A 13,918-nucleotide genomic window follows, 5' to 3' on the forward strand; every position below is an offset into this window, starting at 1 on the left:
AAGAAAATGCTTCTGGCTTTGGAGACTGTCTTGGCAGGCCTGGGACGATGCAGGAAAAGACCCAGACACAGCAAAAGCCCTGATTCAAAATTCAGCAGGAAAGAAACTAATGGAGAAGTGCATTTCCGGAGACTCAAGATAAAGAAACTTAAAAATCTCTTAAGTATAGGTTTTCCAGTAACATATAACACATGTTCCTTTCTCAACTGGGTTGTAAGTTTTTCTTTTTTTTTCTTTCCTTCCTTCCTTCTTGCCTCTCTCTCTCTCTCTCTCTCTCTCTTTTGGTTATAATGAAGTTTCTGGACAGTTCATCAAATGAAAACATGAAGTCTACTGTAGGAATTCCTTTGTACTTGGGCATTCATTCTACTTTCCTGGTGTGCCAGACTAAGTATGTAACAGTGAGATAGAGTTGTCTTTGCCTGGACGTACCTTAGACTATAAATAGGCATAAGAAGAAAAATGAATTCGAGCCACATTAGTTGGCCTCCTTTCCTTCGACAGGCAAATAAGAAGGTCATGGAACTTTCAACACAACCAAATCCTGAAAAGTGTTGTTGAAATAACTTAGTTTTATTAAATAAATAGGCCACGTTCAAATTTGGTGTTGAGAACATGCTGTAGCTTCATAACGTCTTCTGAGTATTTACGCAAGAACAGGGCCAGTATACAATATAACGTGAATTTCTGTAACGTAAATGAGAAACAGTATGCTGAAGTGGACGAGGCCTTGAACTCAGAAGTCAGAGAGTTGACTTCTAAACCCAGTTAGATCCTTGCCCAGCTCTGTGAACTTAGACAAGTTATCACTCTCGGGTCTCCATGATAATCCCGTTCTGTGATGGGAAGGCCAGTGAAAGCCTTTTCTTTAAGAATTCAATACAAATGTGAAGAATTTCATTTTGACCCTTTGCTAGTAGTTTCTCCATCCCTATGGTCTTCTGAGGCTTTCGCTGTGAAGCAATAGACTCAATAGAAAAGAAAGTAGAGCAACCTGGAATTTACCCTGTATGGCTTTTGCGCCAGTGATAAAATTTGTATAAAACTGATTTTAATATGTCCTAGCTGGAAAAGGTAAAGGGCGATCTCCTGGTTTTCCTTCTCCCCACTGACCACTCTCTGTAAATCCCATTGCCTGCTTCACCTCCCTTTCCTGACCCCCCAAAATTGGATTGTCCCTGAGCTCAGCCTTCATACAGCTTCTCTTCATTATGTTCAGTTGGCCTCCAAGCTTTCAGTATACGAGTGACTTCCACATTCCTATTACCAGTCCTCAAAAACTCTCTTGAACTTACATATCCAACTATCTCCTGAATGTCTCCACAGAGATGTTCAGTAAGCACCTCAAACTTAACATGACCAAGGTAGACCTCTTTTGCTTCCCTCCTCCGCTCTTCCCTACCCAGTCTTCCCCATTTGGGGGCTTGCGTGTCATCCCAGCTCATCATCTACATCTCTGCTCAACTGTCACCTCTGCAGAGAGGACTTCTCTGTCCATCCCATCTAAAGTTCTCCCCACTTCTTGCTCTGCAGCCCCATCCCCATATTGCTTCTCTCTCCCATCCTAGCTTTAATAGGAATCTTACCTGTCTGGTTTACCACTCAGTGCCTGAGGATGCTGGATTCATCATGGGAGCTGAATAAATATTTATTGAATGAATGAATGAAAGGAAGGGAGGAAAGGAAGGAAGGCAGGGAGGGAGGAAAGGACAACGGAGGGAGGGAGGGAAGGAAAACAAATGGGGCGGAAGCAATTTAACAGAATTTGCAGAAGACTGAGGACAAATGGAACTGGTGAAGTTCTGGGGATGCTGTCTCTTAAATTGTTTTTTTGATCTAATTCATTAATTCCTTAGGAATATCCTTAAGTGAATTTGGCCTCAGGAAGGGCTAAAGTCGTTTAGGGATCTTGAGGGAGAAGGGCTGCATGAAAGCAGCGTTGGGATCAATAGTTACTGAGGAAAAGCTTGTTCCTAAGATGGAGTTCAGAGACTTTAAATGCTGCACTTGATGGTTATTAAATGTTTAAAGAGATTTGCAAAGTGCAACAGAATGTTACTATTTCTTCCTACTCATTGAAATCCATGCTGAAGTTTCCATCCTTTTTGCCCTGTTGACAGTGAAAATGACGGACAGAAAAGGGCCGACGACCTGCTTCCAGGGCTGTGTTTTCAGGCCTAGGGTGTCTGGCTGGAAGGGAGTGTATTAGTAGGAGGCCTCTTTGGAACCGACTTCTGAGCATTAATTTCTTCCACCAGGAGATCAGTAAATGACCCCTTCCACCTGCTGCCATCCCCATTTGGAGTTTGGGCACATCATTGATTTTTGCTCCTGCTGGATGAATTTTATCATCAGTCTCAAGGAGAAAGGAGATGGCATTTCGCATCACTGCTCTGCCAGCTTCTGTTTGCGGGGACAATTCACTGAGTCCAAATTAAACTTCGTACAATGTCATTTTCCCCCTTTTCAAATTAATGACTTGGGGAGGCTTATGCGTATGAAACATCAGCTTACTATTCTTCGGCCAGTATCTAGATTGTGAACTTGGGAAGTTTTAAAAATAACTACGCCCTGGTTGACAGCCAAGATGAATAAAGAATCTACAGTGCCATCTGCTGGCGTCCTAGGGAGATGCAGGAGATATCTAGCAGAAGCACCTCTTAACAAAACGAAAAGATCTTAAGTGCAAACCTGAGAATAAGTTAGTCAAAATGTGTGGTAACTTGAAGAAAGTGGGTAAAAATAATGAAAAAATTGCAAGTCTTTGTATTTGCTGGAGGAGCAATGCTTGATTACCTAGTTTGGGGTTGTGTTTACTTTTCAGGTTTTTTGGGTTCATCTGTATCAGCAGTCACACTGGCAGCCAAGGTGGGGCAGGGCGTGCGCCGAACCTGGTGCCCAGACATGTCTTGATTAACTTGGACACGTTGTTAAAAACATTGAATTATTTGCTATCACTTAAAAATGTGGAGCTCTCCTTTTAAAAAATGCATATTTCTGGCTTCTCTTTGAATATAAGAATGTGTAGCAAGATGGATAGTGCCCCCACCCACTGGAGGACCTACCTATTGGGTGCTCCCTGTGTTTGGGGCATCCAACTCCTGTTGCTTGCCATTATTTCTCCTGCAGCTGACCACCTTACCTGCTGGCCTGAGTGGCATTTGTGGTGCTAGGGTCTCTACTTGCATCATTGTTTGCCTTCTCTTTCCTACTTACACAAGGGACTTCTCAATGGCAATAACTTCACAGATAGTTAATAGTTCACAGGAATAGAAGGTAATTCAGCGGTCACCTAGTGAAGCCTGTCCCCTTCATTTAATACAGGTCTTACCCTGCAGTGAGTCTTTAATAAGTGTAGACAAATGGTACACGAGTGTGTTTCTAGAAAGGCAGCCGATGGCTACAATAGGCCTCTGGTAAATATCCTATAAAAATGTCCCTGGTTCTGCTAAGTAGTGTTGATGCTGAGTCACCCTAGTGTGGGGGGGTATCAATTCTGCAAAGGCAAAGCCCCCCTAGTAATCAGACTTGTTTTTCCTTTCCAGGAACCCTCTTCATAAGTCAAACTCAGAAGACGGCTCTGTAGGTCAGTACCACTTTCCTTGGTTCAACTATTTAAAATTAATTATTTTCTTTTAATACTTTATAAAACATGTGAATATGTGAGAAAAGAAAAACCACAAAGAATCCTTCTACCCTCAAATAAACACTGTTAAGATTTTGATGTACAGCTTTCCTCATTTTTTTTCAGTATGTGTGTGTTTTTTTTAATAATTGAGATCATATTCTACATATTATAATTTTTTTCAGTTGAGGCCGTTTTCCTACGATTGAGTATTCCTTACAGTAAAATTCTTACATCTGCATAATATATTATCATATTGGATGTGCCATAATTTAATCAACCAGTCGCTTTTTGCTGAATAGTTAAGTCATTTCCAATCTTTTCTCTGTCACAGAGAAATGATGTTACAGTAAAAATCCTTGAGCTTATCCTTGATCATTTTCTTAATAAATTCTTCAATTTGGAACTTCTGAATCAAAGATTATACACCTTGAGGTGTTACAGATTTCATATTTTCTTGATTACAAAATCCACTCTTAATTTAGTAACATCTTTTCTGTTTGGTTCAGAAGGAGCCTGGCAAAGTAATTGGGATTAGAAGCATAACCCAAATCAGGCTTTGATTTGCATTTGCATCAAGACTCTGTCAACTTCATAGTTATGACCTTGGGCAGGTCACTTGCCTCTCTAACATTTGGTTTTGTTATTCACTAAATGGGAACAATAATACATCATATGTTCATTGTAAGTATTAAATGAGATATGCCATTAGATAGCAAAGTGCCCAGATATAGTTAGTGCTAAATAAATGTTAGCTATTCTCATTTATTTTTTTAAGCTTCACCTCCATTTCAAAAACATTAAAATGGGGGAAGAAGGGTTATAGCTTATAGTCAAAGAACTATATCATATTCCCAGATTGCCCCAGAAGGGTTGAATGAGTAATAATCCTGTTTCTGCTTTAACCTTTCACGGCCGATATTTGCTGTGGTATTTAACCCAAAGGCAGCAGACCCTGTCAAACTTGCCTTCAAGATTCTGAGTACGGAGGCAGTCTCTCAGCTAGCTGTCTCTGGCTCTGTCCCGCAGCTCTGGGGGTTGTCAGAACTTAAACGAGGGCATCTTCTTTTGACAAATGATGCCCTTCCTCGCCTGGGAGCATTGTGGATGGGGTTTCCACACGTCTGCTTTGTGCAGCATTGCCTGGCAGCACCAGGCTAGACTGGAAACCAACAGGGCACCTCTTTGCTGGGCTCTGTTTCTAGTGGCTGTGGAGCAACCAGACACCGAATGGTGACAAAGCTGCTGCTTTGAGTGAGCCAGGTCTACATAAGAGGGCATCGTGCTGCTGCTTCGTTTTATTTAAAAGACGACTCTACCCTCTCATTTTACTCACTCACGCCCTTTCCCTATACATATTATCGATGATCAGAACCCTGCTGATATTAAAACCGTCTAGCTATCGCAAGAAATTGTTTTCACTTGAAAGTTACCCAAAACAGTCTGAGAAAGTGAGAAGGAGGGGGACCCAGTTGGGAGATGCTACAGCAGCATAGCAGTCTTCTTTTCTTGTCATTGTGCCCTGGGTAAGTAAGCTATACGTAGGTCACCAGGTAGCTGGAATGCCAGCGTGGTGGAGATCGTGCCCCACCCATGCCATAGACCCACACAAGCGCCACACCTTAGAGAAACGCGTGAGGCGACCCCACGGACCCGGGAACTAGTCCTGTGGACCAGTGTGCACAGTACATACCTACCATTCTGTCCTCTTCATTAAATGTGCGTAACAGAAATCAGTCAAGGGTAGATCGACAGCAGGAATCACAACGAAACAAAATTTACTTCTTAAAGTATTCTATTTGTGGTTTAGCTGAAATAATTGTGGCTGAGACCAAAAGGGGGGAAATATACCAAAAGACAAGGCAGAATTAGACATGCTAGTTAAGCAAACATCAAAGAGAATATAAGAATGCATGTTTCGCCTGCCGTTTTGATATTTCCTTAGTTTTCATCTTATTTCTGCTGCACCATTTCTTGCTGCTAGGAAAGTTGCATTTCTTTTAAACAGCTTTATAGGCATTTCCGAGTCTTTCACGAGCTGAAAGAGAAAATCTGCCTATTTGTGAAATCAAAGTATTCTTGCAAGCTTTGAATTATAAGGAAGAGGCTACTTTTGTTATTAATGAATTTATTGCTTGTGTCTTCTTTTCTTTTTTTAAAGGAAAGGGAGATTGGAAGAAGAAAAATAAGTATTTCTGGCAGAACTTCCGAAAGAACCAGAAAGGAATAATGAGGCAGACTTCAAAAGGTACTGAAACACAGCTGGGGGACAGTAGGTCCTTTTAGCTCTCAAATGTTAAGAAGTCTATGCCTCTAATCTAAATGGATGTTGCAAGTTTGAATAACTCATTGCATGTGCCCATAGAATGTTTCGCGTGTCTGACATTCCTGTCGTTACTTTCAAACTTCATCCCAGTAGGAATTTTTTTTTTTTTCCAAATCAAACAAAATGGGAAGAGTCGGCAGGCTTTTCTTTTCATAGATCTGTCAGCGAAAACCAAATCTTCAGTTTTCTCCATCATACCAACCACAGGAAGATCTTTACTTGCGGAGATCTGTCCTAAAAGGGTCCAGTATTTGTTAGTTTTGGACTCTCCCTACGGCCCTGCCACTTGGGGCCTTTGTAATCTTAGGAACTTTTGATGCTTGTCTGTGGCAGGGACGGTTATGGGGTTGTTGCCCCTGGAAACTCTGTCTAATGGTCTGACATCATGGGAATTTACTCAGGCTGCTTTGTGAAGGCAGCCCTGCCCTCCTCCTGGCCGTGTCTTTGTTGTTGTTTATATATTAAGTAAATATGTCATCCCTTTGGGGCCCAGTTATATAATTTATGCTTCCCCAGTATTCAGAGAGGGAATGGAAACAAAGCTACTTCTAGAATCCAGTCCTGCTGACTAAGGTTACCATCAGATGAAAATTTGTAGTTGCTCACCAGTGACACGACTTGATTTCTTTCACAAACTCTTAGCATCCTGCCCTGTTCAGAATGCTTCTCCAGTGACTTAAACACATGGAAATGAGAAAAGTGGACACAGACAGCACGGATGCCAGTAGCGCACCTGGGTTCCTTGGCAACAGTCCGTGGGGTTATTTTTTTCAGTTGTCCTGCTTGAAGGGAGTTATTCTTAAACATTTCCAGTTTTTCCTTTTGGTACACACCCAGGATCACTTGTGATTCAAAGTAAACCTTGGATTCTAACAGAGTCTTATTTAGAAAGAAAGAAAAGGAGAAGGAGAGCGAGAAAGGGACGCAGGGAGGCAGCCAACAGTTGAGCAGCTCACGTGGCTTCATTTTAAAACCAAACCAACTCAGCATCACCCCTCCACCGTTGGAGGTGACAGAGATAGTAAAATGAATCAAACCAGCAGGCCTTCCCCCTTACCCAGCACACTCTATTAGTCTCCCTGTGCAAGGAGAGGAGATGCAAAGGGAACTGGAGTGGTATTTCTGGCCTGATTGATTAGAAAATGGAAATGAGATAGGGAGACACAGGGGAACATAAATTCTAAGGTTGGTCCTGCCGGAAAGGGGGGCCTACAAGTGTGCAGCCAGCCTCTTTTCCTCTGTCCCTTTACACCAAGGGTAAATCACGCCGTAGCCAAGCATCCTAATGACGCCGAAGCTAGTAAGGTCTGCATGGGAAAGACCAGGCAGGAGGAGAAAGATGAGGGACTAGGATGCCGGCTTAGTCCCAGTGTGCGTATTATAGCCAGCCTTCACTGACATATCTTTCCCCACGTGCTGACCCAGAGGCGCACAAGCCAATGCGGCTCATACGTTAGAGGCGATGGCCGTCTGTTTGCTTTGTAGGAAAACACTTTTGAAGAAACTTCATGGGGATTCTGTTTTCCTCTGCAGTTCTGGGTGCCTCAGTTTCCAGTTGGAAGCTGAGTTCCCCCTCACGGTTTGGAAACATGTTTGTGACAGTGATCCTTTCTGACAGCTGCATACAGAAGGTGCCAGCAAAATGTACACACATTTGAAGAAAGGAAAACTGTATTAAAATTGTAATGTTCAATATATACCGATAACAAAAGATGAATACAAGTCACAGTTTGACTTCTGCAATCACAAGAGGTGCTCCAAGTGGTTCCCATCAGCATCCAGACACTTCTGATTACGGCGAACTACTGCTTGAGGAATGTTGACCAAAGTGTCTGCTTGTATACATTTTTTTGGCACCCTCATTACCTTCCTTTCAGCAAACTCAGACTGCTTTACACCTGTGATTGTATTTATTTGCACGTATCCTCTGAGGAACAGCAGCAATCAGATAGCTCAGCATGGTTTCCCCAGGCTGCAGGTTTGTCGGTGGCCGCTGACTTTGTGACCACACCTTTCTCTGTCATGGCAGAGGGTTCCTTGTACTCACAGAAACATTTTCTTCTCATTCATATTCGAAATAGAAGGACATAGGGAGCCCTGGCCAAAGAAGCCTAGGAATGCTTCTCTGTTCTCACTGGGTCTTTAACTTAAATCTGCCCCACCTCTCACTCCCTGCCTGCTTGCTTCCAAAACGCCTCCCCTGGACCCTCCGTCACCAAAGCTCTGATTCTTCTGCAGGAGTTGTTTCTGTGGTATCACCGTCTGTGGATGTTCTTCGCGCCTGTTTCCCAATGACATGGGCTCATTGGCTTCCTACCAGGCAGCCCCGTTACTGCTCCGACTCCTCTGTCAGTGACGCACGACGGGGACAGTCAGTGTCCCTGCGTCACATCTTCCTGTAATCCTCCATGACGACTTTTCACGATTGGCATTCTGCTGTATCTTCCTTGTTTTCATTCCTCCTCTTTATCTTCCATCTCTAGGAGAAGATGTGGGTTATGTGGCGAGCGAGATAACAATGAGCGATGAGGAACGGATTCAGCTGATGATGATGGTCAAGGAGAAGATGATCACCATTGAAGAGGCACTTGCGAGGGTACGAGTGCAGAGATCGGCTTGCATTTGTCAGGGCTTGGCCGCCTTCCAGTTAAACATGTGTGGGGCCTGGTATAGGCTGGATGTTTGTGTCCCGCACTGCCAAATTCATATGTTAAATCCTAGTGCCCGATGTGATGGTATTTGGAGGTGCGGTCTTTGGGAGACCACCCAACCTAGCTGCCAGCTGGGGTGAAAAGTCCACCGTACATTTTTCTCTCCAGTACCGTTCCTTGAATATGCTGTAGCATTTGGGAAAAGTCCAGTCGAGTTGCTAGAAAATACATATGAGAAATAACAGACCTGTAGTGGTTTTACCATGATAGCTAAGATATTTATTTACCTTCTGCAGAGTGATGCTGCTGCACTGCTTTTTTAATCGTAAAAATGAAGATCTGCGTGCAGAAGAGGTCTCCAGTTGTCAGACAACACCTGTGTCTGGGAAGGGAGGGGCATATGATGTGCCTAGTCCAGTTTTCTTGGAGTAGAAGAAAATGTTAAAAGTGGCCTTAACACAGTCCACTTTAAGTAACACGTTTCTATCATTGAAAAAGAAACAAGTGAATACTTTCAAAGTTGGGGAGGAGAAAAATTTGTTTGAAGCTCTTTCTGAGCTCCAGACTTGAACAGCCAGCCATGGTTTCCATGGCCACGAGAAGGTGACACAGCTGTATGCAGATTTGGGTGGAGGTTGTAGCCATGCAGCCTGTGTGTTGCCAGGTTGGCTGCCTTTGGTGTTTCCGGACAGAGATCATCAAGAGATTAAGAGTAGTTTCTATAAAGCATTCCAAAAACACAGATTGAAGGAAAAAACTGATAACATTCTCTAAACTTGACTAGATTCTGCACACAAAGATGGGTGTCCTTTGACAGATGATGGCGTAGTGGGGAGCTTGGTGGCCTGCTCTTGGCACGGCAGCATACATCCTCAGCTCCAAGTGCTGGGTGGGCCTCTTTTTGGAAGAGACAACAAACTTCAAGAAAAATGTTACTTAGAGTAGACACTCTCGTCTATGGAAAGGATATGCTTCCTTGAACTTATGGCCAGATAGCTCAAGGATCCAAGTTTACTGAATTGCTGTATAAAAGAAACATTAAGACTTAGACCTCCTATAATGACCATGACAGTCATCCTGTAGGACATCAGAGGTGTGTTTCTCCCACAGTCAAGTAGAGACTTCAAGCCCCATGGGGACTTTAATCCTGATAGGACAACCCCGGCACCAGGAGAGCAGTTTGCCTGTGTGTCATTTGGAGCTGGGTATATTGGGGAATATTTTGCCCATGCTCCAATGAAGAAGACTGGTTGGTCCACCATGTTTTGTTTATATGAATTTGATCTCATTGATGAATATTTTCCCACTGTGAAATATAGAGCCATTATTCATACCCTGAATATGCAGTTATCAATAGAAAGGGCAAAATGAAAAATGCTATAAGGAACTAATGTGTGAAACACCACTGTAAGATGCACAAACATTTGAAGAAAATGAAGTTGATGAAACAACGCTCAGTGTATTTTTTTGAGTGTAATTTTAAAATATAGCGGCTTAATTTATGATTTTTCGTATGTTATTAAGTGAATAGTTCCACTAGTTCCACCAAATTTAGTGGCATTTGAAACATTTTCTAACAGTTTTATGATGGATACTTACTACATGTGCTTTAAGGAAGTCAAGTTCATTAGTAAAAAAATGTTTAGGGGGAATCAAGGTAATTAATATATTCCAAATATCACAACTTCCAGATGCTAATTTCAAGAGCATACATAGCTCTTGGCAAGTAAGTTCAGGGTACTTAAATCTTGCACTAGTTCTCCAAGGTCTAAAAAGCCCATGAGATTTGGAAGCCACAGGTTATTCATCTATCTGGGTAATTTTTGTGGTGTTGAGTAAGGATGAGAGAGAAGGGAATAAACTCACTGTTAAAGCCTCGGATAAAAGAGAACACTGTTGTTTTGCTGTGATGGTACCTGGCAATGATGGAGCTGTGTTATAGAGAAATATGTCTTTTCACATTTTAACTGGAAGCGTTGTCTATCAGAAATTGAGAGAGCTCTGTGACCATGATTTAATAATCATATTTTCTAAAAAATAATATGATTACTAAAGACTGCTCATTAACTTGTAATTACTAAATACTATATATTTATTCATCTGATAAATATATGTCTGATTCCACACGGGCACATCTGTGTAAAAGTCCAAAGTAAAGTCCCTAAAACATTTTTAACAAAGTACTTGATGTTTGTCATGACTGATGTTGTAGCATTGTGAACTTTTCTTAATGCCAGCTGTCTTACATCAAGTTCCCTAGAAGCAGAGCCTGACATGGGGATTCTTGTGCATGTGATTTATTAAAGGCCAGCTTTCGGGAGAAATCTGAGTGAGGGGGTGAAGCAAGAGAGACGGGGAAGAAGCTGGATGGAGATGTGATTTCAGGAGAAATCTAGTCTCAGCCTGATTCCTTAGGGAGCGGGGAGCTCTGGAAGGTGAATTACATTATAGAGTTTGTCCTGCCAGAGAAAAAGAGGCTGAAAACTGATGGGGAAGAGGGAGTATTCTTCTAGGCATCCCTGGAGAGACAGCTTCTATCAACCATGGATAGTTCTCCAAAGTAGGGTGTGGGTGTGAGCCCATATCTACAGGAACTAAGGAATAGGTGATCAGATTTGTAAAGGGAATGTGGACATCTGGTATACCAGAGTACACAATATGATCTGGGGGGGGTATATATATGTATTATTGAATTATTACCTTATAGCAGCTATTGTGTATCAGTCACAGAGATTTGGGCAACTAGAGAGGCTCATGGAGAAAGTCTGTCAGGAAGCAACAAAGTGATTGAGGGTTTTGTTGTTGTTGTTTTAGTAGGTCCCATGGGGTAAAATTGGAAAGGATTTATCACAGAAAAGAACTTAATCTCTGTCCTCGAGTATTTGAAGGATTATTAAACAGTACAGCTTCAGGATGTACTGAAGAGTGTTTTGTTTTAATATCAACTGAGGACAGAATAAAAGGAAGTGAATTGAAATTGCAGCTGGAGAGGATTTAGAGTAGATATAACATGAACGTTCTTTACAATAAGCCCTCTTAGAAATGGGAACCCTTTAGAAATCTCTCTAAAAGTCTTAGAGAGATAGAATAAGCATTAATCTACTAAAGATGGTCATCCCCTATAAGAATTAGGTCATAGACTTCCAACTATAAGGAAACTGTAAGACTAAGGAAAATAGGATGGAAGGGAGTATTTCCTCTTACACACACACACACACACACACACACACACACACAATTTAAAATGTCATTATTTTAAAGCTGCTGGAAGTAAGCTAAAACACCATACATTTGCTTTAAAATGTGTAAATTTTAAATGAAATCATAAATTGTCCTTCCTTCATGAAATTATATTTAAGTCAAAACTTCTTCAGGAGCAGAGTGGAATATAAAAAATGTAATTATATAAATAACCAGGCTGTTTTTTCCCTGCTAAATGCACATAACATTTTGAAATTAGGATAAATATACTTGTAGCTGCTGGACCTCAAAGTAAAGGATGGAAATGTACAGATAGCAGAAGAAAAATATTAATTCTGTTGATGATTGACTAGTTAGGAATTTGTCTTGTTTTTAACGACGAAGCTCATTTAGTGGCTCCTAGGAGTTGGGACTCAAGCTGAGTACAAAAGTAGAGCACAGACCTGGAGAAAATGAATAATAACCCCAGATTTCAGTTGGTAGCTATTTCGATCATACCGGGAGATTCTAGTATTTCAGAAATCAATATACCTGGAAGGAAAGAGCATTCAAATACCTAAGTTAAATGTGCTACAAAGATTAGAACAATGCGAACGCCCCTCATGTTATACTCGAAAGATTCACCTGATATTAGTGCCCCAAATATCAAAAGGGCAAGTATCCTGAGTTGATGTGAACTTTGAGCTCTCATTTATCTGAAACCACAGGAGATTGTAGTAATGCGACGATACTAAGTCTGCATAGGTGCAGTGTGCTGAGAGCTTTGCTGCATACATATCTTACTTAATTCTGGGAACAGGCCTGTGAGATGGACTTATTGTCATTCCATTTTCCAGGTGGAAGAACTGAGGCACAGAGGGGTTAAGTCATTTGCCCAAGGGCTCTCAGCTGGTATTTGGTTCTGCAGCTAAACTCTCACCCATTAATCAGTACTGTCTGCCTTCCCCTGATCCATCTCCTGTCACATGTATGCACAGAAAAGAATTTCATAGTAGCAGTAATGCTTTGGAAAGTTGCTAGAGGGATGTTTTCAGTGTGGTGGTTTTACTACATCCACATAGCTCCAGTGGTTGAGGACACTCCCGACCTCAACAGGAGATGGGACAGAACCCATGATCAATCAGGGTCTTAAATCCATATGTAAAAACTGCTGTACAGTAGAATTTGTAATGCAGTGACCACTTCATTGTATTATGTGGCAGAGTTAAATGTCTCTGTTTTATGAAAACACACCTGGAACTCCTCACAGTTGCCCTTTGGGAAGATCCTTCATCTAATTCTGCTACGTTAAATTTGTTAATGTTCTGTAATATTCCACTTGTCTTTTTTGTCTTTTTCAAAACGTAGAAACCTAGTCGCTAAACCTCAACTTTAAAAATGTCTCTGAACACATTCTAGATACCTTGTTACTAGGTTGGTGCAAAAGTAATCGCGGTTTTTACAATTATTTTTAACCTTTTATACTGCAATTACTTTTGCACCCACCTAATATTTTCCTCTCATCCACAAGGGTCCCCAAACATCCCATAACATTTATAGGCGATAACGCTGAACTGGTAACTTGAAGCCATCTAGAACAAGAAAAGCAAGTGATTTTTTAAAAATTGGTTTCAGGCTTCCACCTTGGTTTCACTGTAATGTGCATCGTCTACCTCTGTGTCTTCTACCAAGAGAGGTAATTCAGGGGCCACACTACAGGCAATTTCATTTTAGAACTTGTGAAAGATGAGTTCTGATGTTGGAGGGGGAAAATAGAGGTTCTTTTTGGAATACAGAATCCGAAGAGGCGGTTGTGCCTGTTGGTTTAATTGAGATGAAAACCAGGTAGGCAGGGTGTGGATCTTCCTTTTTGGCTTTGAGAACCTTGTCTTTGGCTGGCCCTTTGTCACCAACAGTGGCATGAAGAAGTTGCCTAAAGAGTTCCTTCTGCTGCTTAGTCGATAGCGTTGGCGATTATTTCCATTTCAATCTTCCATTTCCTCTCATGGCAGCTCAAGGAGTACGAGGCCCAGCACCGGCAGTCAGCTGCCTTGGACCCTGCCGACTGGCCGGATGGTTCTTACCCCCCATGCGATGGCTCATCCAACTGCAATGTAAGTTCGCTTTCTCTTTGAG

General features: G+C 41.8%; 1 protein-coding gene and 1 pseudogene across 7 annotated transcripts in view; both read left to right on the forward strand.

The window, feature by feature from the left end:
• The window catches only part of SASH1 (SAM and SH3 domain containing 1), a 230,628-nt gene that overhangs the window by 159,883 nt on the left and 56,827 nt on the right, over positions 1 to 13,918 (forward strand). For all 7 annotated transcript variants that reach the window (XM_033097474.1, XM_033097496.1, XM_033097470.1 and 4 more), the window contains 4 exons: positions 3,546 to 3,586; positions 5,787 to 5,873; positions 8,435 to 8,547; positions 13,795 to 13,896. In XM_033097474.1, the coding sequence (XP_032953365.1) occupies positions 3,546 to 3,586; positions 5,787 to 5,873; positions 8,435 to 8,547; positions 13,795 to 13,896 (343 nt within the window). The remainder of the gene's footprint in view (positions 1 to 3,545; positions 3,587 to 5,786; positions 5,874 to 8,434; positions 8,548 to 13,794; positions 13,897 to 13,918) is intronic.
• Positions 8,733 to 9,973, forward strand: LOC117018335 (lanosterol 14-alpha demethylase-like; annotated as a pseudogene).

This window comes from Rhinolophus ferrumequinum, chromosome 3 (genome assembly GCF_004115265.2).
Source record: "Rhinolophus ferrumequinum isolate MPI-CBG mRhiFer1 chromosome 3, mRhiFer1_v1.p, whole genome shotgun sequence".
NCBI lineage: Eukaryota > Metazoa > Chordata > Mammalia > Chiroptera > Rhinolophidae > Rhinolophus > Rhinolophus ferrumequinum.